We start from the raw sequence: 27,153 nt of genomic DNA on the forward strand, positions 1-27,153 counted from the left end.
GGATGTGTATCAAATGACCACTGGACCACTGAGTGTGTGTGTGTGTGTGTGTGTGTGTGTGTGTGTGTGTGTGTGTGTGTGAGAGAGAGAGAGAGAGAGAGAGAGAGATAAATGAGTAAAATATAGAATTATAACTGATACTAGTATGATGAAAAGGTACAAGAGCACATAATAAGGAGCCTGGATTAAGTGTACCTAGAACTGGAAGATATCAAGAGTGGATGTGGGCAGATGACATCTCATGTCTTTTGCAATGGTTTGGATAAAGGAGCACAGTAGCTGGGTGGTCTAGAATGTTGCAGCTGAGATATAGTGAGTACCAGGAAATATTTAAAAGATGTAATCAATCAGGGTTGACAAGTAAGAAGTCTAAAGGAATTTGGGATTCTGGATTGGGCAATTGGTAATTTGATTATACCATTGACTGAGATAAAGAACTCAGGGAAAATATCAGATTTGTGAGATAATCATTAGTTATGTTTAAGGAACATTGAGATTGTGATTCTTTAAGGTTTCCAACTGGAGATATGGAAGAGGAAATTAGATAATCAAGTTTAAGCATCAAAAGAGATGTCTTACTGTAGACAGAGGTATGGGGAGCTATTATCAGACAGAAAGAAAGGAATGGATGTTGGAGTCCTGTGTGCAACCAGCTGGAGGAAATTCAGAGTGGGTAGAGAGGGTGGAGAGATTCTGACTCTAAAACTGAGTCTCAAAACCCACATGTTAAAAACAAACAAGCAAGCAAACTCTGAAAGCAATTCAGATGTGAAATTTACAAAGCACTATAAAAAGAAACGGTGTTTCCTTCATGTTTCAAAATTTTAGAGCCCTCAAGATTCACACCCAACTCTGTCATAATCAATTGTACTTGAGCACCTTCAGATTTGTTACACACACACACACTATAACCACAGGTTCACCCAAAACATTCACAGAGTCTTACTTTAGACCCCTACATGTGCTGATGCTCGCATCAGAATCTGGCTCATTAAGGATGTGTCCTTGATAGTAACAGTCATCCTAGAGGAAAGGAAAAGGGGTTTTGTAAAGCAAAGTAGTCACAGGTTTTGCATTCCCTGATAAATCTGAATTTGAAATCTTGGAATAGGACCTATAATGCTTTCAAACTACTGCTTCTGAACAACAGCTAATTTAATATTAAAAAGTAATGAAATAAAACCTTTTTATGTATTAAAATCCTTAAAGAATACATAAATACTGATAAAGTATTGATTTCATATTGGTGACAAATTGGAGATATTTAAAGTAAGAAATGTGATGGTTTGATTGATGTTGCTGAATTAGGAATGCTCTTTAGAAGAAAAATAATATGTATATCTCATAAATTTATATATATGTATATATTTAAAATAAATTTTAAATCTGAGACCCCCAAATAGTAGATATTTATTCTTCCCTTTAATGGCAAATGTGCCATTAAATTATTAATGTATTATATTTGTATTAAATGTTTTCTAACATGCCCCTGTTCCCCCAAATGATGCATTTTTCAGGTTGTATTTTTATTTCTTAATTTATTCAGAGTTTCACCACATTTAAATGAATTCTCACAATATTCTACCATCTTTCTTTGTGGGTGTCCCATGAAGGACCTCTTGGTCTGGGGACAGATGAGAGAATGGCCCATATGTTACTGCTGCAATCGGGAATATTTGAAGGCTTGCAATGGAAAAGGGAATTCCAAAAGGGAAGCACCATCCCAGGCTGTCAGCTGCTCCGTCTGAACAAAGTGGGGCTCTGGAAGGGCGTCAAGAGCGGAATTCCGCAGCTGCCCTGGAGGAAGCCGCAGCCATGAGCTCCCCTAACACAGGGAGCGACAGGAAGGCTGGGGAACACACCAGGACACGAGAGGTTTTTAACTCCCCACTGTTGAAATAACCCCAAAGAAAACTCTAGAGAAAATAGCATACTCCTGCCACCTCCCTTCAAAGCTGGAGAAGATGATCCGAGTTGCCATGGCTTTGTGCTTGGTAAATGGAAAAACATTGGAAAATCATTTAAGTAGCTACTACTACAGAAAAGAAGGCACCAGGGCTGTGGGCTCAGTCCCACTTCCTGGCAGGGACGCTGTATTCAGGTGTGTGGGTTACATTCCTACTAAGAACGAATTGAGGAAACTCTGACTTACCATGATTTGAGGGCTAGAAGTGATCTCTTTCCCTGTGGAATTATAATGTGTTTCTGTGTAGCCTGGTGCAATGAGATTCCTGGAGAAAAAGAAAATAAAAAATAGAGGGGCTACTCCTGATTGTGCAGTCAAGCACTCAAAGTTTTCTTTGGTTGCACAGGAAAGTGTTAAATTCTTGGGTCCTTCCCCCAGTAAGAAAAGCCCAAGCATGGAAGAGCTGTTTAAATTGGAATGAATGGGAGGGACAAGGACATTCTTGAGTGATGTGGAATAGTACCTGCTGCTTTATGGGACTTCACCTGCTTTGAGGAGAGACTTTAGGAAGAAGCAGAACTGAGGTCAAAGTTGATAAAAATGAATGGCATGAGAAATGCATTGCTTCTATATATATAGTACTATTTTTATATATGATATATAGAGAAAGGAAGTATAATTGACAAATAAAAGTTGAAGATATTTAAGGTATGCTATATGATGGTTTGATATACATTATGAAATGATTAGCACAATCAAGCTTATCAGCACCTGTTACCTCACGTAATTACCATTTAAGTGTGCACATGCACATATGGGTGGTGAGAATATTTAAGATCTACTCTCTTAGGAAATTCCAAGAATAAAACACATCATCATCAACTATAGTCACTATGCATACACATTAGATATTCAGAATTTATTCATATTACAATTGAAACCTTGAAACCTTTGACCCACATCTTCCTGCCCCCCCACCCTTCCTAACCATCATTGTACTCCTAGTCTCTAGGAGTTGAGCTCATTTAGATTTCAAAGTTAGTGAGATTATGTTTTTTTTCCTTTTTTTTTAATTTTTTATTCTTTTTATTGGTTGTTCACAACATTACAAAGCTCTTGACATATCATATTTCATACATTATATTGAAGTGGGTTATGAACTCCCAATTTTACCCCAAATGCAGATTGCAGAATCACGTCGGTTACACATCCACAATTTTACATAATGCCCTATTAGTAATTGTTGTATTCTGCTACCTTTCCTATCCCCTACTATCCCCCCTCCCCTCCCCTCCCATCTTCTCTCTCTACCCCATCTACTGTATTTCATTACTCTCCTTGTTTATTTTCATGAGATTATGTTTTACATATCTATCTTTCTGAGCTTGGCTTATTTCACTATGCATAATATCACCCATTCTATTGCAAAAACCTTTCCTTGAGGTTAAATAATACACCACTGCATATGTATGTGTACATATACCACAACTTGTTTATCCATTCATTTATCAATGGAGACTTAGGTTGATCCCATATCATATCTTTATTCTGAATTATTGTGAATAATGAATCTATTTTTAAAGAGAGGCATCTCTCTAGCAGGCACTGTGTTAGAATGTAATGTGCATAATTTAAATTCTTTGAATAATCCTGTGAGATACATATCACTCTTCTTATTTTTAGATGACAATAAAGAGTTTAAAATGTAAAGAACTGTAGCTAGGGAATCTGAATCCAAAGTTGGTGCAATTCCATGATACCACACAGTTGCCAAACTTGAGTTGATTGCGATTTTTTTTTTCAAAAGTAATAGTCTATTGTCTTAGGGGGGAAAGAAATTCTGCTGTCTTATACAGAGTGATCTGGGGATTGAAAGAGATTGAAAGCACAGATTTAGGAGAAATTACTCTTAAAATAGTCTAGCTACAGGATGAGCAAGATCTGGGGAACAGCAGAGGCAGCGAAATTTGAGAAGAAAAGTTGAATTCAAATGGACCAAATGAAGAGAATGGGGACAAAAGGACAACATGACGCACAAGAATCATGGGCAGGGAGTGGACAGTCAGTAGGAAGAACACCAGTTCTGGAGTGAGGACAGTCCAGTTCTGGTCTTGACTCTGACTTTTTATTTGGCCCTGGAGTTGAATTTCTATGTCTTCTGAGTTTCAAAAGATTTCGAAATATAATCCTTTAACGCTAGGATGGTAGATTGTACTAATATAGAGGGATTTTTTTTTTCATTAGAGCTTAGTACATTGGAACATTTTCCTCTGCTGTTTCATAAAATAGATAAAATATGTTTCTTCACACCTCATTCATTGTTTTTTATTTATAAAAATATGGAAATACTAGAAAACTTTTACCCAATGAATTTCTATTATTTTAAAAGAAAGAAATATTCACTGAACTTCTTGAGACAGTTAAGAGGAAAAAATGATTAGTCAATGTTTGTGAGAGTCACAAGAAGGAACAGACTCAAACAGCACTTTTCTATACTCTAATTGCTATTGGTGAGGACATCAGATATAAAAGTACTTACTTGTTCTTTTTCAAATAAAGCACTGCAATTTTTCCATTAACTGTCATTTCATACTTTACTTCAATTTCGAATTTTTCCTACAAAAATTACAAAAACATTTACCAGTAATTAATAAGTGTATATGAACATTTATTTGGCTATTTCTGTTTAAATATTAGCATGCAATATTTTTCTTTTATTTAGCAGTAGACTGCATGATACCAAATGTCTACCTCTTTTACTTTAATAGCTCAAGCCATTATGGCTACTACATGGATAAATTATCTGACATCTTTGTATCCAAACTGATGTGCTTTGCAAAGATATATTTGAATCAACAAATATTTATATGACAAATATTTATCTTAGGACAGGGGTTAGAAGATGAAGGTAAGGGGAGTCAGGAACACGTCAAAAAAAAGGAATGCCTTTATTTGATCAACTGGGGCAGCTTCAAACAAAAAAATAATATTGCATTGTGTTCACACAGACATGCATGCACAAAACACATGTTGAGCACACACAAAAGGGCACACACATATAAAATCAATATGTGTTTAAAAATGAAGAGCTAAATTGTGTAACCCTGCCCATGACTATAGCATAAATTCAGGAAAGGGATCAGCTTCATAAAGAATGCAAGGTAGGCCTCTCTTCAAACATAAACATTTCAAGTAGCAAGAAATCCATAAGAAAAGGCACAGAGGTAGAAATAAGTACATTGTTAAGGAAAGAAAAAACAATTTCAGGGTGACTAATTGTTAAGAGTCTGTAAACAAGTCTGGATGGCGCCTGGCATTTTGCAGAGGGAGTGGTTTGTGAAGTGGCGCCAGCGAGCCATTAAGTGTGGAGATTCCTTATTGGTTGACTGCGGTATCTAGTTTATGTTAATTAAGATAAGCTGTGTGTAATGTATATATACCCCTCCTGTCCTACAATAAACGGCTCCCACTCCTGCTGTATCAATGTACACAAGTTCCTTGTCACCCCCCAGCTATTTTGCCCAACCAGCCGGGCTGCGGCAACTAACAAGCATGTCATGTTAAGGAGCAGAAGGGGAAAAAAAAAAGATGTCTTACTACTGGGACGTGAAGCCACAAAAAGCCTTGAAAATTAGTCATAAAAAGTGTGATATAATGGGTTCCATAGGCAGTGTCAGCCTAATCTTGAACATGGAGTTAGTGTTTCATTCATTAAATCTCAAAACATCCATGCAATACACATGCCATCATTATCATCTTTAAGACAAATATTTCAGGTTTCTAGGTATCTGAGCTTACCAGGGGAGAACTCACAAAGCTAAGATGTGAACACAAGCTAGTCCTCTGAATTTAGATCCTGTACACTACCATGATGGATTAGAAAAACATAAGGCCTGTGTAGCAACTCACCCTAATAGTGAACTTCACAAGTCATATAAATCTACACTAAACATCTGCCTCATTCATTAATCATCTCCATCTACTCAATAGCTCCTAAAATTAATATTGATCATCTAGCATGTACCTGTACTGAGACTGTGATTTTGTATCAAAATAAAAATTTCCAAATAAAAACATTTATTCTTACAGTGATGAAGAAATTGCTTGATAGCTGTGAGAGAAAACTATTTATATCCAAATTTTTTTTCTCAAAATATTGAGGGAGAAATAATATCTGATAATTTTAAGAGACTACACGAAAGCATTTGAACAAAGCCATATTGAAGAAGAATCCAACACACATGGATTCCACCAAACTTAGTGGAAATAATTTTTATAGATACCTATTATTGGAAGTAGGGTCTGTTTGGGGGTCTGCTCTCCTAAATTGCTTTGAAAGAACTACTGTGAGGATCCCTGACTAGTAGGGGCACATGTTCTTCCAGGGACTTGCATTTTAGAATACTTGTGTAAGTGAAGAACACTTCAGAGTGCAGGTAATTATTGAGTGTATCAAGGCTTTCCTTAGCTTTCTTCGTACAACAAATAAAAGTTTGTTGAGTGAATGTTGACTGAAAACGTGTTGTTTCATTTGTAAGCATTATCCAAATTTCAGTGTTGCCTGTTTAGAAAAGGTATAATTTTCAAATTAAAATACAAATACCCATTCACTTGCAGTATTCTCCTGTTTTAACAGCCGTGGTTATATGTGTGTAGATGGGTAGAGAGAAGGAACCATAATAGATAAAATAAGTTGCATCTAATTTTTTGGAAGTGCACAGAATAAATTATAAAATTAATTAAATTCTATTTCTTAGAACTGGACTTGCAAAATAAAGTTAAAAGTAAAATTTTGGATCATAGTGTAAAGGATTTAAAAAAAAAAAAGACCACAAACATAAATACTAATGTTATTTACCTCGAAGGCCTAAAGCTAAAAACTTCATAAAGTCCAGTTATACATTAAATATAAATATATGATGTATTTGCATGAGATGTATATATGATACACATACACATATTTTAATTTAAATTAAAATTCAGAGATGTTTCAGAAGCTGTACCTTCTTCTCTGGTGTTTTGATCTCTCTTTTCTGGAGCGAATGGAGTCTTACGGGATAAACCACTTCATAATCTTTTACCTCCGGGAATTCCTTGGTAGCACTTACTGAGGAAAAATAAAAGGGGAAAACAGAAGGTTAGCTAGGCGGAACCAAAGTGGGCCGGACAGTACTGGCCATCCTTCTACGTCACCTGTGAATGATGTCACACAGACTGTGTGAGATCCAGGTCAGCTGCTCCAAGAGACAAAGCCTGAAACACACTTTTTTCTCTCAACTCTTTACTAGAATCTGCAACTCCAGATGTCTCCCACTAACAGTGTGCCTGCGTCTCTGTTGAGTGACAGTCTTTCTTTCGCACGTTCTCCCTCCTCTGCTCTCCTGGAGGCCTTCAGTGGCTCCCTGAGCAGAGACACAGCAGTAGCGCAAGGCAAAGGGAAGAGGCAGATGCCACCCGGATGGCAGAAGCTAACTGGTCCCACAGTAATTGAGTGGAAGCACTTGGAGAAACCTGTGTTATGAAAATGAAATAACCCCTGTGCGCCGTGGCGGATTCTAAGGTTTTCTCTCTCGGGTGTGCCAATAGAAATATTTGAAACTAAATCCCAGAAAGAAAAGTCTCTTCTACAAGGTTGGTTCATGGAATGGGCTGAGCTGGCATTAAAAATACAAAGAAACTTTTTTTTAAATATTCAAAAACCATGAAAATTAGAGAAACACAATTTTTGAATAGAGAGGGAACTGGGACGTGATAGGTTACAACCTATTTGCATCCTGCGTGCTCATCTCCATGTTGCCTCTAGAAGTCATTGTAGAGAGAAGTTCAGAGCTTGCCCAAAGCTAAGGCTGGTTTTCTACTTTCTTTTCCATTTGTGCCCAGGGCCTAACTCCTGAGGAAACGTCAAGAGATGCTCTATTTGACAGCTGTAGGTGGCTTTTAGGTCCAACCCAGGATGCAGAGAGCAGAAGCCCTCAGAGCAGGCGGCAGCCCAGCCCCACACCTAACTAAGGCTGGAAGAGAAAGGCTTTCTTTTCTTCTCAGGAGGTCCTCTTAAGGCAATCCATGCTCATCTCATTAAAAGACTCAAACCAAACTTCTATGGCAATAGAAATTCATGCTGCTGTGGTTTGAATAAAGGTAACTGCGTCTCTAAGTGTTATTTGTCTGTCAGTCACCCAGGAGGTCTGTACTTCTATACCTTATCCAAAATGATTTCCCACAGAACAAATCATTCATTTCTTAACATTTTCTTCTAAAATGAGAGCAGAAATTCAAAAATTCCTAGTGATGCCAAATTTTAATCATTTTAAGATGGGTTTAATTCATCTGATCACTCAAGAACCGATTCCATTTAACTTGGAAGATTAGAAAAAAATATTAAGTCCACTAAGAACTCTTATAGTCAAAAATGGGGTCTTAAAATAACGTAAGAGCTTTTCTTTTAAGTGGCTGAAGATTTGCTCTTAATAAGCATTTCAAAAACACTTAAATCCATGGTGCTGACATGAGAATAACTTAATTTGGGCTTTGGTTAAAGTATTTTTTAATTGTTTGAACAAAAGGGTGCAGATTAAATAGTACTTAAAGCTTATTCAAGTAGTCTACAATTTTATGCAAATAAATGCAGAATCCCCTATAATGTGTCTGAAGGGGCCATGTTCACTTGGATGGATAAATTCTAATCAGTTGTGACAAATTAAGCCTTTTCATGTTGTCACACTTCAAGAACAACATCACCAGGTTCCCCCGTTACTCATTTCTTGGAAGCAGTCACTAGGTACAATTTATTTTTAATTGATTTTTGGACAAAAAATAATACCATTAGTTACAAAAACTTTTTTCAAAACAAACATACAAAAATCTAAAGAAATTTTAAATGACCATTTTCTCTCCATCCAGTTCAATTTTCCCAATTATTTCAGAACAATAAGAAACCAACAGGTAAGAAGATTACACTTATCCACTGATGATATTGACACACTACCTTGCTGCCTCCTTTAATTCAGTGACACAAAATGAGTGTGCCATGTGGGGCCAGCATGCATGCTGCAGTGCGTCCTGCTGCAGTTCATCCCTTTGACACTGAATTGCTGAAGCTGTACTTCACCAATGTTGCAACCTCAGTGACTTCTTAAAATCTCTATTAGTGGTTTTTATCTGCAACACGTATGGTTCTAACAAGAATCATTAGAGCAGGCTCCCTTTGGGTCCTAAAGTGATAACTGCCCAAATGACTCTTTGCGTAAAAGCAGAAGGTGGTAATACACACACTCTGTTCAGAAGGAGCAAGAGGGAGAGGGGTCAGTCCACTCCATACCAGTTTTCTCTGCTGTGCATGCTGAGCCCCAGGCTTCTGCTAAGGCTTGGCATCCTCATGTCCCAAGCAATCATGAAACTACAAACAGGTTCTTAAACACAGACTCAAAATGTGCAAGTTCATTAAACAATTTCTTTGAGCACTTCCAAATGGAAACCAAAAACAAAGCAAAACAAACAAAAAAGATTTTTTTAAACAACTTCTCACTCTTTTTTTTTTTTTTTTGGTATGAAACAAGTGAATTTCCAAGTAATTCTAAACTCTTGCAACACAGTAAATTCTCTAACAAAAACAGACAAAATTTCCCTGAAAGGCTTTTGTTTCCTGAAAGTTGGAAGGCCCCCGAAATAATGAAGATCTGAGACACAATAATTTGCACAGCAGATATAGGGAAATAATTGACCTAAATATTCATCCTCAAGCTAGAAGGAGATAGCTCCGCCTCCTCCCAGCAGAATAACATCAAGTTAATTATTTGGAAGCCTGTGGAACAAACACAGCTAACTGCCATCCAGGGATTACACAAATCCAAGGTGTAACACAATATGTTTCCACTAATTTATTTTAATACTTGCCTTCTCCCTCCCACAGAACTCATATGTTGGATTAGTTTGGCCAGCAAAACTGGATCAAGAAAAAGGAAATTGTTATTTTGGTTTGAGTTGGTGAGATATATCTATGTTCATTTGTTTCAGAAAAAGCAAAACTTATTTACAAGATTAATATGACAACAACAACAAAAAGATTGCAATATGAGATCTCAGTCTGGATTGTTACTTTATTTTTTAAAGCATTTCAGGCCATTTTGGAGATTAGAAAATTAAGACATAATATTGATATTTTTATTTCTGTTCAAATCTGTTTGAAACATTTTAACTGAACAATGACATCAGCACTGAATTCGGACTTAGGTAATGGCACTCACTTTAGTTCTGAGCTTTTGTATTTCTCCTCAAAACACCTTGACATTTTAAACTTCAAGCAGTAAAAATGAGTACACACCTTGAGAAAAACACATCCTAATGAGGCATATTATTTTGGTTGTTGAGATTACATCGTACACACTGTTTTCTGTCTTCCAGTCACCTTATAATGGCAAGAAAGATCTGACAGTTTGAGAAAAAGTAATTTTGAAAATCAGTGTATCCCCGGGATATTCTGCTGGAATACCATCAACCCTTCCTCCTTTGTCAGTTATAACTTATTTACTTCCTCACCCCTCAACTGCCTGTCACATCCTTTTAAATATTTGTGTTTTTTTTCTTTTCCTATGATGAAATCCCATATAATTTTTCTCAGGGGATTGTGAAGCTCATTACACGCATCTGGTTCTTATTTTACATCTCATTCTTTTATTTCAAGTGTCTATGAACTGGGCATAATCATCATCGAGGGGCACATCTGCATCACATTGATGATAGGGACAGAGAAACAAAGAGGGGGAAAATTGCTTAAATTCTTACATTCAGGCTAAAAAAATAAACGACCATGAGAAAATTAGCATGAATATTTCAGTGACCCAGGAAAGACCTTTGAAAATACACCAGGTGGTAAAGGAAGTGGGACAACTTTCTGTTCGGGATGGAAGATGAGAGGGAGCAGGTCCTCATTCTCACCCCACCACCGTGTCCTACTGGTGAGGTCCCATTCTGGGGCATGACTTCCAGGGACACTGCATCTCTCAGTGCTGTTTTGTGAAAGTGCATTCAGGAGGAGCAGAAACAGTGGGGGTCCCTAATTTCACTGTAAATGTTGTAATATTCGTGGGCACCCAGTGTCAGCCATGAGACTTGGTCAGTAGATCAGCCTGATCGCTACCCTCTTGGACACAGCTAGAACTCACGCAGTATTTATGTTTGACTGAGTGGGTCCCTCAAGAGTTGTGGCTGATAGCATTTCTGGAAAAGATAAAGAATGAAGATTCCTATTTTAAGTCAAGCACATGAATGCCTACCTTCATCCCTTTATTTAAGGAGATGAAATAAAATTTTTACAAGTCTGGAAATCAAATTGGAAAACCACTTTAGTTTTAGTGGTTTAGTTTTAGTAGTTTTGGTGCAGAATAGATCATAGGAGAGAAGCATCTTCCCTCCTAACTCCAGACCTTTTGTTGATAATTGATTCCGTCCCCTGGTCCCAGCAGGCATTCTAAGACCCCAGAAAAGGTTAACTAGGGAGACTCTGGACACTTAGAGTCCAATATGCTGACTGAAGCTGTGGCAATAGAAATAAGCTGGAGGAATGTGTTTCCAAATCTCATTTATCCATACTTTAATGGAGAATTTACCAGAATGGCAAGACTGGCTCCACGTAACATATCATTAAGTACTAGTATTTCTGCACGTTTAAATTCTTAACCATTTGATACAACAAGCAAAATGGAAGTGAATCATCAACTAATACTTAACCTCAACACCTTTTTGTGAAGTCAAATCAGAATGCTTTCTACACATAAAATTGGTGAACAGTTTATTTCTAGTAGTTATATTTATAATTGCTAGTAATAAAAGTACTAAATATTCATATGTGCAGTCCAAAGGAACATAAAGAGCCTACCAAGCCCCAATCATAGGAGCAGATATTTTCCAAAATCTTTACACAGCCATAACCTGGCAGATCTGTTGCATCTTTAATACACTTAAAACGTCAATATGAGTTTTGATCAATCCCACGCTTTGACTCAGAGACCATATTGCTTACTTAAGTTATGCTGTAAGAAATGCAGCTTTCACTTCTAAATATTCTCGCATCAGACCTGCGAGTGTTGGTTGGAGACCTCTCATTTGTCTTCTTGGCATTCAGTCTTCATAGCCCCCAACTGATAGGTTACGATTAGACCAGTCGGTTAGCAAAATTGGTTGAGGAATAAAAATGCAACTGTTCAAAATATTTTATATGGCAAAGGTATTGGGAACAGATAAAAAGCAAGCAGTCCTCTGATGCACCTCACAGAACCTGAAAAAAAAGAGTTACTGCCTACCTGGGGCTGGAGAAAGGAGGAAAGTGAGGGCCAGAAGGCTCCCTGGCAGCATGCTGGGGGATTCCAGGAGCAGCTCTCTGCTCACACCTGCACACCTGTGCGCCTGGCTCCCTCCCTGCCTCCTGAGTGAGACAGAACGAAACTCCCTGGCTCACTGTCTCCATGCAGGAAGTATTTACTGAAGGTGTTGCACAACCTCCACTGTGGTCCTGCAACAAAGGCACAGGCGGAAGTGCTGGCTGCTTCCCTCCTGGCTGCTTCCAAGATTCCTTCATCATAAGCTGTTTTTTCTCTCTCCCCCTTTTCTTCCTGTTCCCTGTGCCAAAGAAGCCCATTTCCAGTATGTTGCTGTAGCCCAATGGTCGCATGCAGGTAACTGCTTTCACGTATGATGATAAATGTGCCGGTAGTTTATCGTAGGCATACTATATGTGTGTGGTGTATATATGTGTGCATATGTGTGCCATGTATATAGCACATGTAGTATATATTATATGTATATAATTAAACATATATTCTGATACATAATTTTTAGCTATGTTGGCAAACCGTCATTCAGAACATTATTCTTCCCTCACATACATAGGTGGTCCTGAAGATTAATCTCCAAGCCAATCTAATTATGATGTCAATTTCTCCTTTCCCATCAGCCTGGGTTCTATTTTCCCATTATCCCAGGGAGCTGGAACCATCCTGAAATAAGAATGCATGACCGAAGGAGCATGGAGTTTTCCAGATTCTGGGGGGTCTCCGGGAAGCAACAGGAAACTTTGAAGCACAGAGGATGATACTCCAGGGCCTGTGATAGTGAGACTAAGAATGGAAATCAAACCTCATAACTGATAAAGTAATTGATTAATTGGGCTTCTTATTAAGTTCCAGGGACTCTCCAAAATCCATTATAACTTGTTACATGTTTTAGACACTCGCTGCTGGGGCTGACTGAAAGACCCGATCAGCATAATGATGGAGGAGGAAAAGTTTATTTGGAGGCTCACGGTTGGTTTCAGTCCACAGACAGCCAACTCCATTCCTTGGGGCTCAAGGTGAGGCAGGACATCATGGCAGAAGAGTCTGGCAGAGGGAAGCGGCTCACATGATGATGGGAAAGCAGAGACTCCACTCTCCAGATACAAACTCTGCACACCCCAAAGCCACACCCCCAATTCCCACGGTCAGCCACACCCTACCACCTCACTGGGTTAAGCCCTATCAGGGGATTAATTCACTGATTGGGTTAAGACTCTTACAACCCAATGGTTTCTCCTCTGAACCATCCTGCCTTGTCTCACACGTGAGCTTTTGGGGGACACCTCACATCCAAACCATAACGTTATATAATGCTAAGGACACTCATGTATTATAAATACTGTCTACCTCCATTTCGTATGTGAAAAAAAATCGGAGTTTAAAAACATGAACTATTTCCAAAGATTAAGACCCAAGTCATCTTTACTACATAGATTAAGAAGATTAAGCAGTCTGCTCAAGTTACTTATATAGAAAGTGGCAGCGGTACTTTCTGAGCCCTCAGCCATATATGTCAGTGTTTCTCAATTAGCTGACTTATGTACACAGTCTTATTTCTATTGATAAGATTCCTATGAAAGAGAAATCCCTGAGAACAATTTATTACTACACACCCCACATCCAGGCCACTAAAATTACATATTACTTTATGGATTCAGAAGCATATTATCATCATCTTAGAATGATTTCGATGAAAATGAATTCCTTCACATTATCATAAAAGCATCAAACAACAATCATAGGGATCTTTAAGTTATTATAATATTTATCATTATTTTAATAGCATATCATAGTTATTGAACATTTCAACCACCAGGATTAAGAATCTCATGGGGATACATGAAAAATACTTGGTCTCATAAACAGTTCCTTGCCTCTACAACCCGAGTTCTATAACTCTGTGCTTTGCAGGGAAGAGACAGGACATATCCACTTTTGAATTGTTACACCCATTTTTCTCCATTAATTCAGTACGTATGTCATTAGTACCTAGCGCATGTCAGACATTGAGATCACAACTGGAAAACTCAGCCACTCGTCTGGTGAAGGAGACAGGAAGATCATCACCATGGATCTTCAGGCAATGTCACCAGTTCATCACGGCGTCGTCTTCTCGTGAATGACGGGTGTGGACAGAGGTCAGAGGCCTTCCCCAGCAGGGCAGGGAAGGCTCCCTGAAGGAGCACTGTGGTCAACGAAGAATGAAGTGGACAAGAGTGAAGAGGATCTACCGTAGCACCTTAGTTTATGATTGGGGACACTGGGCATTGGTGCAGTGAGGAAATCCTGGGAATGGGAAGGGTCCCCCCAACCTGAGAAGGCTCTTGCTGAACTTGACCCAGGCACAGCACTGTCTCCAGTAAATGGCTAAGGAAGAATGAATTCACAGGGTACCTTGAGTTGTTATTCCACACATAAAAAACGATTCTCCAATTAGATTTCAAAATCCCTGGGGCTAGTACCCATGTCATCTTCTCTATTGTGATTTCAGAACCCACCATGGGCTGTTTCCTAAGATTCATAATTTTGGCTGTGATTAAAAAATATATATATAATTGTTGTGCTGTGTTCTCTATATATTTATATTATTCAAGGGCTTCAAAATACTTTCAAAAATAATTTCTTAGAGCCCAGCATGGTATCACTTGCTTATAATCTCAGCTACTTGAGTAGGAGGATCAAAACTTTGAGGCCAGCCTCAGCAACTTAGAGAAACCCTGTCTCCAAAAAAAAAAAAAAAATTAAAAGGGCTTGGGATGCAGCTCAGTGGTAAAGTGCCCCTGGGTCCAATCCTAATAATAACAATAACAACTTAGAACCTTCAGTTACAGAAAGGGAGACCTTATCTTGGCCTCTGAAACACCAGAAGGACCTGGCTGTAACTCTGCTTTGCCCCCAGGACCAGAATAACTATTCTCCCAGGCATTCTATTCACTGAGTTAGGAGAGGAATTGCACATGTGAAAGCCATATCTTACTGTTTTATTTGTTTCTATCTACTCTTTGATAAGAGAGGAATTCCCATCCCAGTGTTATGGGGAAGGCTGAACACATGATGGCTTCGGCACAGGTGTTTTAGATCTAAAAATATCGCCAAAGAGCTCATGTGTTAGGCAATGTCCCAAAGTTCAGAGGTGAAAGGATTCGGTTATGAGAGATATAACCTCATGAATGGACCATTGGGTGGTAACTGTGGGGAAATGGGGTATGGCGGAAGAAAGTAGGTTAATGAGAGTGTATCCTTGGGGATAATATCTTGTCCCTGGCTTCTCTCTCTGTTTCTCTCCCCTCCCCCTTCCTTCCTCCTTCCTGGCTACCATGAGCTGAGGAACTCTACCCTGCCACACCCTTCGGCCATGTTGTTCTGCCTCACTTCATGCCCAGAGCAATGGAGTTGGCCCACCATGGACTGAGACCTCTGAAACTGTGAGCCCAAATGAACTTTGCCCCCCCCCCCCAGGTTGTTCTTGTCTGGTATTTTGCTCACAGCAACAAGAAGCTGACTGACACAACGGACAGAAGAGGTTGACAACAGTTCATGTCATGTACTTGCAGCACAGGGAGAAGGGCCACATGCCAAATTGGGCGAAACTGAGGTTGCTCAGTCAATCACCAGGGCTGTGAGAAGCAGGATTTGTGGTGTCAACCAAGGAGCTGGCTCCTGTTCCCATAGGAATATGTGAGTGGTTCCCATCAGTGATTCTGCATATGGCAGGGAACTGAAGCTCACCACTCAGGAATAAGTAGGAACTGGGCCTGGTCCCGTGACGAGGAGAGTTGTTTGGCTAGGGAATATGATCTGTGGGAGCAGAGTACAAAGCAGATAAAAGACTTACAACCCCTTACTCTTTTTTCTTCTAATACCCATAACTTCCATGCTCTGTTTGTTTTTTGAGACTGATCCTCCTTCAATCATGAATTCCACATGCAAATATTTATTCAGTCGCTACTATGTTCTGTCCTTGTCTGCTTCCCTGACATGTGCTTCTGGGGTGGATGAGGCAATCAGTAAAGTTGAGAGAATAACGATGTAAGAATAGTCAATCCTTTCTGATTTTTTTTCTCGACTTTTAACTGCTTGAAGTTGTTAGCCTGTACTCTGGTCATCCTGTGAACATTTGTGCACATGTCTGGATGACAACCATTCATATATTCAGAGTCTATTAATTTTGTTTAGCAGATGGATCTGCTTAGCAGGTCAAGAATAAATTCATTTCTAAAAATGACTTAGAAAGAGAGGAAATAAATGCAAATGGACATGAAAGAACTGAGAGAAGAGTCTGAAGAAAGTAAGGTTTGGAATTTCATATAAATATCTTGTGGTCAATTTTATACATAAACTTGACCAAGTCTAGATATTTGGTCAAATCGTATTCTGGGTATTTCTTCGAAAGTAATTTTAGATAAGGTTAGCATTTCAATTAGTGGACAGTGATTACAGCACATTACTCTCGATAATGTGAGTGGGCCTCATCCGACTAGTCAAAGGCCTTAACACAGTAAAATGGACCTCCCCTGAGCAAGATACACTTCTGCAAACCAGCTGATTTTGAACTTGAAGTGCAGCTTCACTCTGGGTCTGCAGCCTGCCTGCTTACCCTGCAGATTCTACATTTACTGAATACATGTGCATATGCACACACACACATACACACACACGCGTGTGCATACACAAGTGCACACATACAGTTGATTTTATTTCTCTGGAGAACCCTGATTAATGGAGAATATATCTTAGATGCATTCCTTGTATAGAGTTACAAATTCTTTTTTCTATCACTTAAGATATAACAGAGGAAGAAATGATTGAAACAGGTATGGAAATACATTCTCCAAGTTGGGAGTGGTGGCACACCTCTGTAACCCCAGAATCTCAGTGACTCAGGCAGGATGACTGCAAATTCAAGGCCAGTATTAGCAACTTAGCAAGATCCTGTCTCAAAATAAAAAATACAAAGGGCTGGAGATGAAGCTCAGTGGTTAAGCACCCCTGGGTTCAATCCCTGTACCAAAAAAAAAAAAAAAAAAATCAAAACCCCAAACTTCTCCAAGAACAGGAAAACCAGCTTTCTTCTCCTGTTGGCCTTGTTCAGTAGTCTACAGGGCATGGAGGAGAGAAGAGCAGCCTAGTGTAACTCATCAAATGCTAGGGGCACTCATAAAGTGAGTACAAGAAGGGGAAAGAGAGCTTGAACAGGTAACTGAGAATAATTCAGAGTGATGGATACCTGGGGAGCTTGTGTTACAGAAGGGAATTTCTAAATAAATCAAGTGGCCAGCAGCACCAAATCTCCACTTTTTATTTGCTAAATAAAAACCTCCACTTTTTTATTTAGCAATTAAAAAGTGGGCTTTGGATGTGGTCATGAGGTCACAGATGTCTGCCAAGGGCCGTCTGAGTGGAGCAGTCAAAACAGAGTTGATTGGAGAGCCCACAGGAGGACATTGTTTATAAAACTATTCTTTGAGGAAAAGAGAAGTATCAGGGCTAATTTCCCACCCACCCCCGACCCCCTGGATGAAACCGGCTGTTTGTTGTTGAAAGAAATGGGTTCAGGAAGAAAAAAGGAAAAGAAAAGAAAATTCCAGAGTGAAAATTCAGAGCTAATCTCGCTGAGTTTGAGATGAGCTGGGATTAAGATTATTTCATAGATCGTGTTTCCTTCTCTATCCCTCTAAAGATGTCAAAAATCCTTCTTTCATTGAACAGTTTTTGAATACATGATACATGGTATGAATATTTCATTTTAAAAGTAAGTCTCCTTCTAACTCTTGCCTAAATTTTTCAGTTGCCCTTTGAAACTCACTGGTTCCAACTTTTTAAAAAAATCAGAGACACTTCATGTGGAAATGAACAAATTAAAATACATTTCAGTTGAACTCTTTTTAAAATTACTCTTTTAGATTGATCATAGTTAATATGGTTTTATATAGTTGATTCTAAGAACTTAATATTACTTAATCCGTATTGAATTTTGTTATGCTGTTCTTAACTCTATGCTTTAAGTCTACCAAGATTATTTCTTCAGCATTTCATCATGAAGATTTGCAAACACACAAATTACCAGAAGGAATTTCCATGATGCCCACTTCCCAGATGCTACTAACATATCTCTAAAAGTGCCTGGCCGTCTACTACTGATCACTCCATCCTCATGATTGCAAAACAAGTTGAGTTATCCAATATGTCAGCCGTCCATCATCAATTTCATACGACACATATTTTAAATCTATTTTTTCTACCATTGCTTAAGTCATTGATAAAGCTTTTGCTCAGGGTAGACTTTCCTGAGAGATTAGAAGAGACAGGCCTCCTCAAGAAAAGGGCTAGAAGGTGGATGCTGATTTCAGGGAGGAGTTAGGAGCTGGAGCAGCGGAGTTTGGCCCAGCCCCACTTGGGCATTGCCACACATCCCTGATTCTTCTCTTGGCTGGCTCGCCTTTCTCCCCCCAGCTGTTGCTGGACAACCTCAGCTTGTTCTAGACCCTTTTCTGTATCACAATGGCTACTTTCCAACAGGAAAGCCTCTCCGGGGCTGGGCTTTATCTCTCTTAATTTTACCCTCACCTTCAGCTTCTACTGTGAGGACCTTGGCAGGCAGCATCTCTCTGTCTGGATTCTTGCCACGACTCCTCTCCTTTTCCCCTTCAGGTCATACCTAGTGATAAACTTCCTCTATTTTTACTAAACACAGAGGCATGTATGAACCTTCACTGGTTTCCTTAAACGCTGCCCACACCTTTGTGAACAGTCCCCTTGTTAAACTCTTCCCGACTGACCACTTTCAGCCTGCCATCTTTCTTTCTGTGACCTTAACTGATGAATCTTTTTCTCCAGCATCTTTTTATTTGCTTGGATGTTTCCTCACGTGGAGAGGAAACCTTTGTCACATTCGAGCATATCTGATCTCCTACAATAACTACCAACCAGTCCACATGGAGCTGCCCCTCCCGCTCCAGCATGGCATGGCAAATAAACTTTCTCTACACCTCTCACTCCCTCAGTCAAAGCTCTGTGTTGTGTAGAAGTTTAAATGGACAAATGAAGGACAAGAACGACATTCCAGCCAAAATCATTAAAAGTTGGTTTAGCAGAGAGATGGCAAGAGCGAAGGCACTTTGAGGAGTCCTCATATTACCAAATCAGAAAGTGCTTGGTCTGCCTCAAACCCCCAGCTGGACTCAGCAGGAAGAGCAGGTGTACAATGGCCTCTTCAGCCATATACAGCCCAGTTGGGTGTACAGTTTCCAGAATTTTCCTTCTTGAAGATGTGCTTTGGAGAAAGAGAAAAAGATGATAACACTGACTATCTGAAATGAGAGGGGATTATGGGAATGGGAAATTACTAATGAAGGCAAAATATTACAGAGAGACCAGAAACACCAAAGATACAAGTACCAACTTCAGTTTTATAACAGGATTCACTTCCTCCTAAAGTCTCTTCCTAAAGCTCTTCTTTGGTTCATAAAATCCTTTAAAAAAATCTGAGGAAAGCTATTATGGACTTTACTCCAGATAAGAACAAAAACAAGAAAATAAAAATGAAATAAACAAAATGCTGCATAAACTTTGAAGTGGGAAGTATTATTCCCTTGAAGTCCACTTGTTGATCCAGTTGCAAAATCAGTGTTCTGGAACAGGTACTGGTTCCTAATATTAAAGGCAAGCTATACAGTGGCGACCAGGAGGCACCCACCCTATTGTAACTCCAAGTCACCCCCTCCATTTAACCAGCCAGGAAAGAGTGTGGTCTTGCCTCCAACAAGCCGCCTACCTCTGTTTTCTTTGTCAGGAAGGTCTGCCAGGCTAAGGATCTGGTCTTGGAACATTTCACCCATTTCCTAGAACACTATCTTCTTAAACTGTGGTTACTTAGTAATTTTCAAAGCTTGAGAAGTTCACTACAGACAGTGAGGAAGTTAGGAAATTGGGGCACATTTTGACTTGAAGATTTGGGGTTTGGCCTCAGAGCAATATGACTGTGTGACCACTTAGTCATACAACCACTCTATTTTTCTCCTCTGTAAATTAACAGAGCCAGAAAAGATCATTTAAAATTCTGTTGATGATCTCCAGCAAAAGGTGAGATTAGAGAGCCTGGTAAAATCATCAAACAGGGGAGTTCCAGTTCGGTTTTTTTTTTTTAATTTTTTTGTTTTTAGTTGTAGATGGACATAATATCTTTATTTATTTATTTTTATGTGGTGCTGAGGATCAAACCCAGGGCCTCACACATAAGAGGCAAGTACTCTTCCACTGAGCCACAAACCCAGCCCCCAGTTCTACGTTTTCAGTGAACATTTATTCAATCTTAAAAGCCCATTAGGAAATGGTTTCAATTTTGTCCATAGAGAAACAGACTGATGGATTTAGCTTTCTTCAGAGACTTGTGGGCATGATATTTTAAAGTATAAATTCCTTCCATTTGTTGTACATTGTAGAATATACAATATCTACTGAAAATATATCATCAGCAGCATATTTTCTTCATCATAATGCTTTTGTAGGGCCGTATACTTGGGTAACATATGTCAACCATAGACATTTCTGTTCTGCAGGAGTACTATTCTGAATTTACCATTTATATTTCCACAGAACAAGAGACACATTCATTTTTGACAATTAGCTTACAAAGTAAGCTTGCAAAAGTAGTACTGATTCTCAGTAAATTAAAAATACACACACACACACACACACACACACACACACACAAAGATGTATCAACCTTCTGCAAAGGTACAAAGATGAAGGAAAAGACATCTCTCCTGGCACTAAGGAGTTTTCTCTGTCACAGCACTCATTTATTATTTCCCAAACTGTTCTGATTCATTTTATCCAACATTATTGTACTTTGTACTGCAGTATAATATTATTTAACAAACACACAATTTTATAGTTTTGATGCTAACAGTCTTTCATCTAATTTGACTTAACTTTATGTAATACACATTTTACAGTGAATTCTAAACTTTGTATTGCCTGTGTAGACTAAAAGAGACAATGAAAATCATGGAAAACTTTTTCTCACATCTTCACTTTGTCCCTGTTTCTTCCCAGGTAAGTGTTCCTTATCATGTGTGAATCTAAAAAATTCAATTTCAAACTATCAATTTAAAGAATTTCAAGATTTTAATTTAAATTAAGACTAAATTAAATTAGTCTTATTCATATTCATATTGTAGAATATACAATATCTACTAAAAATATACCATCACCAGCATAAAGTATTGTCCTATAAAGTATTTCTAGTTTCATAGCCTGCTCGTATAAATAGTGACCAGTAGCAGCACATTGATTCAGCAAATGGCTGTATTGAAAACCAGGTGAGTATTGAAAACCAGGTGAGTCCTCTTCCCACAATGAATGGAGGGCAGCTGTTTACCTGGGGCATTTCATTAGGGTAGACTGTATCAGCACTCAAAACAAGAGGTTGGGTTTTCTCCACAGGCCCACATTTTTAGGCATGTCTCTAGAGTCAACACTGGTTAAATAAATAACAAGGTAGTATGAAACCAACCATAAAAATTATACAAGAGCTGAGTGGGTAGTTGAGTGAGATTGGAGCATCCGTATTAGTTAGCTGATTAATAGAAATAAAAAATACTGGAAAATGTGCTTTAGGGAAATAGTACATTCAGTTCTAAAGATGCATTTGTTGTGAGTGACCATCAAAAAATTAAAAATGCAAAAAGAGACCTAGAGACTGGTATTGAACATACACATTTGGGACTTAACATACCTATCAGAGGTTGTGGGAAAGGAAGATATCCTTGAGGGAGAAATTATAAACAGGGAGGATGGCCATGGAATGGATTTAGTGCAGAACTTCTTGGAGGCCATTGGAGAAAAATGAATCAATGAGAGAGTGTGAGATAGAACACAAGAATGAGGACAGCTGTTGTCGCAGAGGATGGAGACAGAGATAGTGTCATGAAGATAAAAATTGTGGATAGCAAATTTAGACAAGAGGTCACAGAAAATGAGGTTTAAGAGAAGGAGGTAGAGGGAGATGAGAAGAGGTTACAGATCAAAAGGGTGTGAGAACTACCAACCACTTAAATGACTCAGGACACATGAATGAGAGAGTATGTCAATATAAAATAGAAACAGAGTGGGGGGCGGTGTTTTAAGATGGTGGTCAACAAACAGGGTGAGCGTGAGGATCCTGGGCAGAGAGCATACAGTGCCATAATATGCCTCATAGATGAAAGGGATAGGATTCAGTCAAGGGCGTCATCAGGAGAGATTCTTGACAGGAGGAAAGAGAATAGAGAAGATCAAAATCTAGGTGCAGTGGCTCTTCCCCTGAATGGACTCGTGGACAGAGGAGATTGCCTGCTCACAGAAGCTGGGATGGGGAAGGAGTAGAGATTTGAGTGGACTGGAGAAGGAAGGGAACAGATACTCTGAGTAATGCAACAGGGAGGCCACAAAAGTTAAATAAAAGGATTGTGGGATGCCACTGGGTTACAACCTGCCATTAAAATTTGGGTAGAATTAGCATATATGCAGTAGTTACTACAGTGATATTTGACAACAAAAACAACAACAACAAAAGTAAACAATGTGAATTTTCCTAAGTTGGGCTTTGGAACATTTCAGTAGGAAAAGTTGACAGCACAGTTTTCCCATAAATTATGCTCAGTTTTATTATAAAATAATAAATAAAGAAAATGGGATTGGCAAAGGTTACGTAAATATCCATCAGTTGAGGAGAATTTCAATAGAAATTTTCGTAGGTACCCTGACAACTGCCAAAAGGAATTCAGATAAAATGGAAGGAGAGGCTGAAGAAGAGATCACAACCTCAGGTGGCAATGAGATCCACAGAGTAGAAAACTGTGGAGTCCATTTATGTTAATAATTGGGGAGAAGAACACTATGTAGAAAGGATCAGGTGCAGGTCTCCACTGTGGTTTCCAATATGTCTGTGGAAGCAGGGTTTTGCCCTCTGCTACCTATTCAATGCTCTATACTTTTAAGAGATGACTTCTGACTAATCCCTGAAGGTTTGTTCAATTAATAGTGCATTCTAATGAACATGAGAAATAAAAAATGTAAGAATATACATTTTCATTTTTTTAAGAGTAAGACCCTACTTCCTCATCATGTTGAATTATATAAACATTCTCCATATCAATTTTCAACTGCAGTGCTAACAGATTTATACCCCTGAGGTCTTCAATCGCCCTTTCTCAACTTTCTCAGTGTGGAGGGCTCATGGGGCTTCACCCCGTCCTGCTATCCCTAAGTTCACTCTTCACACGTTACCACTCTCACCTTTCAACCGGAATGAATAAAACTGTTTCCATAGAATTTGCTAATTCCTTTCCAGAGTCTCTGGTTAAGAACTTGGGCTAATATTTGCTGTTTTAGTTAGCTTTTCCCTCCTGTGACCAAAATACCTGACAAGAACAACTTTGAGGTAGAAAAGTTTATTTTGGCTCATGGTTTCAGAGGCTCAGTCCACAGTTGGCCGACTCCATAGTTCTGGGTCCCGGATGAGGCAGAACCTGGTGGAGGGGTATGGCCCAGGAAAGCAGCTCAGGACATGACAGCCAGGAAGCAGAGAGAAAGCTCTTCTCACAGGGGACAAAGTGTAAACCCCAGAGCATTCCCCTAGTGACCCACCTCCTCCAGCCACACCCCACATTCCTACAGTTATCACCAAGTTAATCCCTATAAGTGGATTAATCCACTGATTAGGTTACAGCCCTCATAATCCAGCCATTCCACTCCACCTCTTAACATTCCTGCATTGTCTCACATATGAGCTTTTGGGGACAACACACATCCAAACTATAACATTTACTCTTAGGAGTACATACTGTACTGTCTTATTTTTATAAAAGACCAGTGGTCTTTACTGCAACAGTTATTCCCACAGGGAGAATTGAGCAAAAGATCCTGTTAAAGACTGAATCCTTTCAATCACTGGGAAGATCTGACTAACGCTGGATTTAGGTGTTCTAACTAAAGCTCTAACACTAGTTTTGGTGTTTTAAAAGTGTTTAGTTTCTAACTACTGTGGTGAGCCGTGTCAGCGGACCGTGGTCGCCATTACAAGATGGCGCTGATAAGCGCTGTGGCCTGTGATAAACAACTCCTTGATTTGGGAGAGTTGGCACGTAGCTGTAAAACACCCTATGAGAAAGTTCCACGTGGCAGCTTCGCATTGGGCCTTGAGATGCTTTATTAAGGCTGGGAGGGGCATCCAAGGGATCAGTAGAAGAAATATCAAGGGCCTGAATAAACCGCTGAAAGAAGATTCCCGAGTTGCATCTTCCTTGCGGGCAAGGGGTCGCGACAAGTGGTGCCGAAACCCGGTAACTACATTTATTGTAACTGAAAGAAGTTTAAAGATCAATTAATGAATATGCACTTTCAGTGAAAACACAAATAAAATACAGGTTTGATTACACTGCGTATTTCATATGGTCAGTTGAAATACACATAGTTTTTAAGGTCAGTAGTTTTCACACCCCTTGCACTTCAGAATCACCTGAAGAGTTATTCAAAAAACATCAATGATCAGACATCCTCCAGCTTAATTAAGGATGGACCTCCAGGGCTGAGACCCAGACTTACATATTTGGTAAAAGCTGCCCAAGTGGTTCAAATACTCAGCCAGGCTTGAGAGGCACTGACCTCAGTCTTTGAGTCTATAAATTCACTTGGTTAAAATAAACAGGTTCCTAAAACCCATTTTTTTGGATGGCTGTATCATTCCACTTGTAACTTCTGTCTCTTGAGTAAACAGCCCTCATGTCTTGTTTCACCATTACAACTCTTCCTGAGTGTTGCTGAAGAGTTTTATGCTGGGAGCTGACTCATAAATGCTGAAATAAAGCAAAAGCCTACTCTTAAAGCTCACCTGAGAAAGCCACTCACTAAAAATTGAAAATCAAAACGTAAGGACTTCTGGTTTAAAGTGGATGAAGACCAAGCTGTCATACAGGAAGAGTTCAGCAATGGTTTGAGAAGGATTTGGGAAGTTTCAAGCGTTGCCTTTTCTGACGCTGTTCGAGTCGACAGCATCAAGAGCTAGGATTACAACGGAGCCAACTCGGCAGTGTTCACTTGGCACCTGAACTGCACAATTTATAGTGGACATAGTTGAAAGAGAAACCTCAGCTCCTCAAAAAGGACAGGGAGAAGCTAGCTCAGATTTATGTAGACTCTTAGAGAAAATGAAAGGAAAGAAAACAAGTGACTCTTCTAGACCATTTTCCCATAGTCAACTTGAATCTATTTCACCTTGACTCCTGTTTGAAGTTTGTGCTTTCCTCAAAATCATCAACAAAACAGACAATAGTCTTTAAAAACAACAAGAAGAAAAACAGGATAGATAGGAAGTACATGCGGTGACCACGGGCTGCTGTTATCCCCCATCTGCCCTCTGCCACCCAGGTGACTTTGAACTCATGCCACACATCAGTGGTTGGGATAAAGGGCAGAGCTTCACATCGTCTCATTCAGCTATGCTTCAGTAAGTTCCTTTTATGCTGAGAAGACAGTTTATACCTGTCAAGATCCTACTTACCAGGCACATTCCCTGACTGTACAAAACTGACTTTGATTCTTTCTTCTCATGAATACCTGTAGGGCTTACTGCCTCCAATAATCTTAAGGCATTTAATGTAAACTGTTTTAACATCACCTTTCTGCATATGTATTTATTGGTTCATATACTAGTTAAGTATAACTTCCCTTTGCCAGAATTTTCTCATGGGGGTCATAATGGTAGTTGTCTCGTTAAATTATTGTGAAAATTCAATGAGTTCATACACCCACAAAGTTTCGAGAACAGTGCTTGGTCCAACAGGTTATAGAAGTGGTTGTGACATTCTCAATCTGACTAAAGAGCCTGCAGGACACTTGATTACTCCATGGAGCTAATCACAGTGTGGATAATTGGTATATATTTGTTGATCTGCATTGTATGTGAAGGCTTACATCCATATCCTTAGTTTTTAGGAACCTAAAAAGAATTAATGCATTTGCATCACCTTAAACCTTGCTATATATAAAGTACTTTTTGACAGAGGTAAACTAATCTTTTATGAGACTTTATCTCATAAAATTAAGTAATAAATGCAGTTATAACCACTACAGCTGACAAATTTAAAAATTGCACACATTAGTCTTTGGCTGGAATATCTGGACCAGGGCAAAAGGGTGATAACCAGATGACACAGCAAAATACTAGTTAATACAGGTAACTAAGCACTCACTTTTTTGATCTATGGTATGACAGTCATTGCTCTGTCACTTGGTACCAAGTTAAAAAACAAAAACAAGACTCAACTAAACTTTCAGCAAGTAAGTACATATGTATTTGGAAAACCTCATAACAAAAATCAAACTATCAAACTTTCATTCATTATAGCTTATTCCAGTTGTATAATTGATGCACAGTATAAATACCAACTCTCCTCTACCTGGGCCTGGCCTCTTTCTCTTTAGTTTTTCAGAACCATATAAAAAAAGAGAAAAGTGAAATAATAGACCAAGGAAGAATAATATGTTAAATAATCTTCATGAGGTACAATCATATATGAGGACATTCTGGAGTGTGTCCTAGAAACAGGACTTATATATTAAATAAGCATCCATCAAGAGATTCCAAGACACTCTTTAAATTGAGCTGTGAGAAATAAGAGCGTGGTTGAACCCTGCGAAACCCTCAGGAGCAGAGGTGGAACCCAGCACCAGAAGAGGGCCTGTGTCTCGATGCTCCCGTGTGTCGGGGTGGACAGACAAGACAAATGCCAGCTAAGAAGACTCATGTTAATACCTGGGAGTCCTCGTCATCCAGGAACTGCCACCTACTCGCTGGGTGGTTTAGACAAGCCCCTCCCAGTCTCTGCTCCATTTACTAAATGTGGATGACATTATTTACTTGTGCACCACAGACAG

General features: G+C 39.1%; 1 protein-coding gene across 1 annotated transcript in view; it reads right to left on the reverse strand.

Annotated features, from left to right (window-relative positions):
* The window catches only part of Adam28 (ADAM metallopeptidase domain 28), a 46,068-nt gene extending 33,754 nt beyond the window's left edge, over positions 1 to 12,314 (reverse strand). The window contains exons 1-5 of the mRNA XM_078031354.1: positions 12,205 to 12,314; positions 6,910 to 7,013; positions 4,446 to 4,522; positions 2,153 to 2,231; positions 947 to 1,023 (exon numbers count right to left, since the gene is read on the reverse strand). Coding sequence (XP_077887480.1) covers positions 947 to 1,023; positions 2,153 to 2,231; positions 4,446 to 4,522; positions 6,910 to 7,013; positions 12,205 to 12,256 — 389 coding nt within the window. The 5' untranslated portion in view covers positions 12,257 to 12,314. The remainder of the gene's footprint in view (positions 1 to 946; positions 1,024 to 2,152; positions 2,232 to 4,445; positions 4,523 to 6,909; positions 7,014 to 12,204) is intronic.
* Positions 12,315 to 27,153: the final 14,839 nt, after the last annotated feature.

This window comes from Ictidomys tridecemlineatus, chromosome 14, assembly GCF_052094955.1.
Source record: "Ictidomys tridecemlineatus isolate mIctTri1 chromosome 14, mIctTri1.hap1, whole genome shotgun sequence".
Taxonomy (NCBI): Eukaryota; Metazoa; Chordata; class Mammalia; order Rodentia; family Sciuridae; genus Ictidomys; species Ictidomys tridecemlineatus.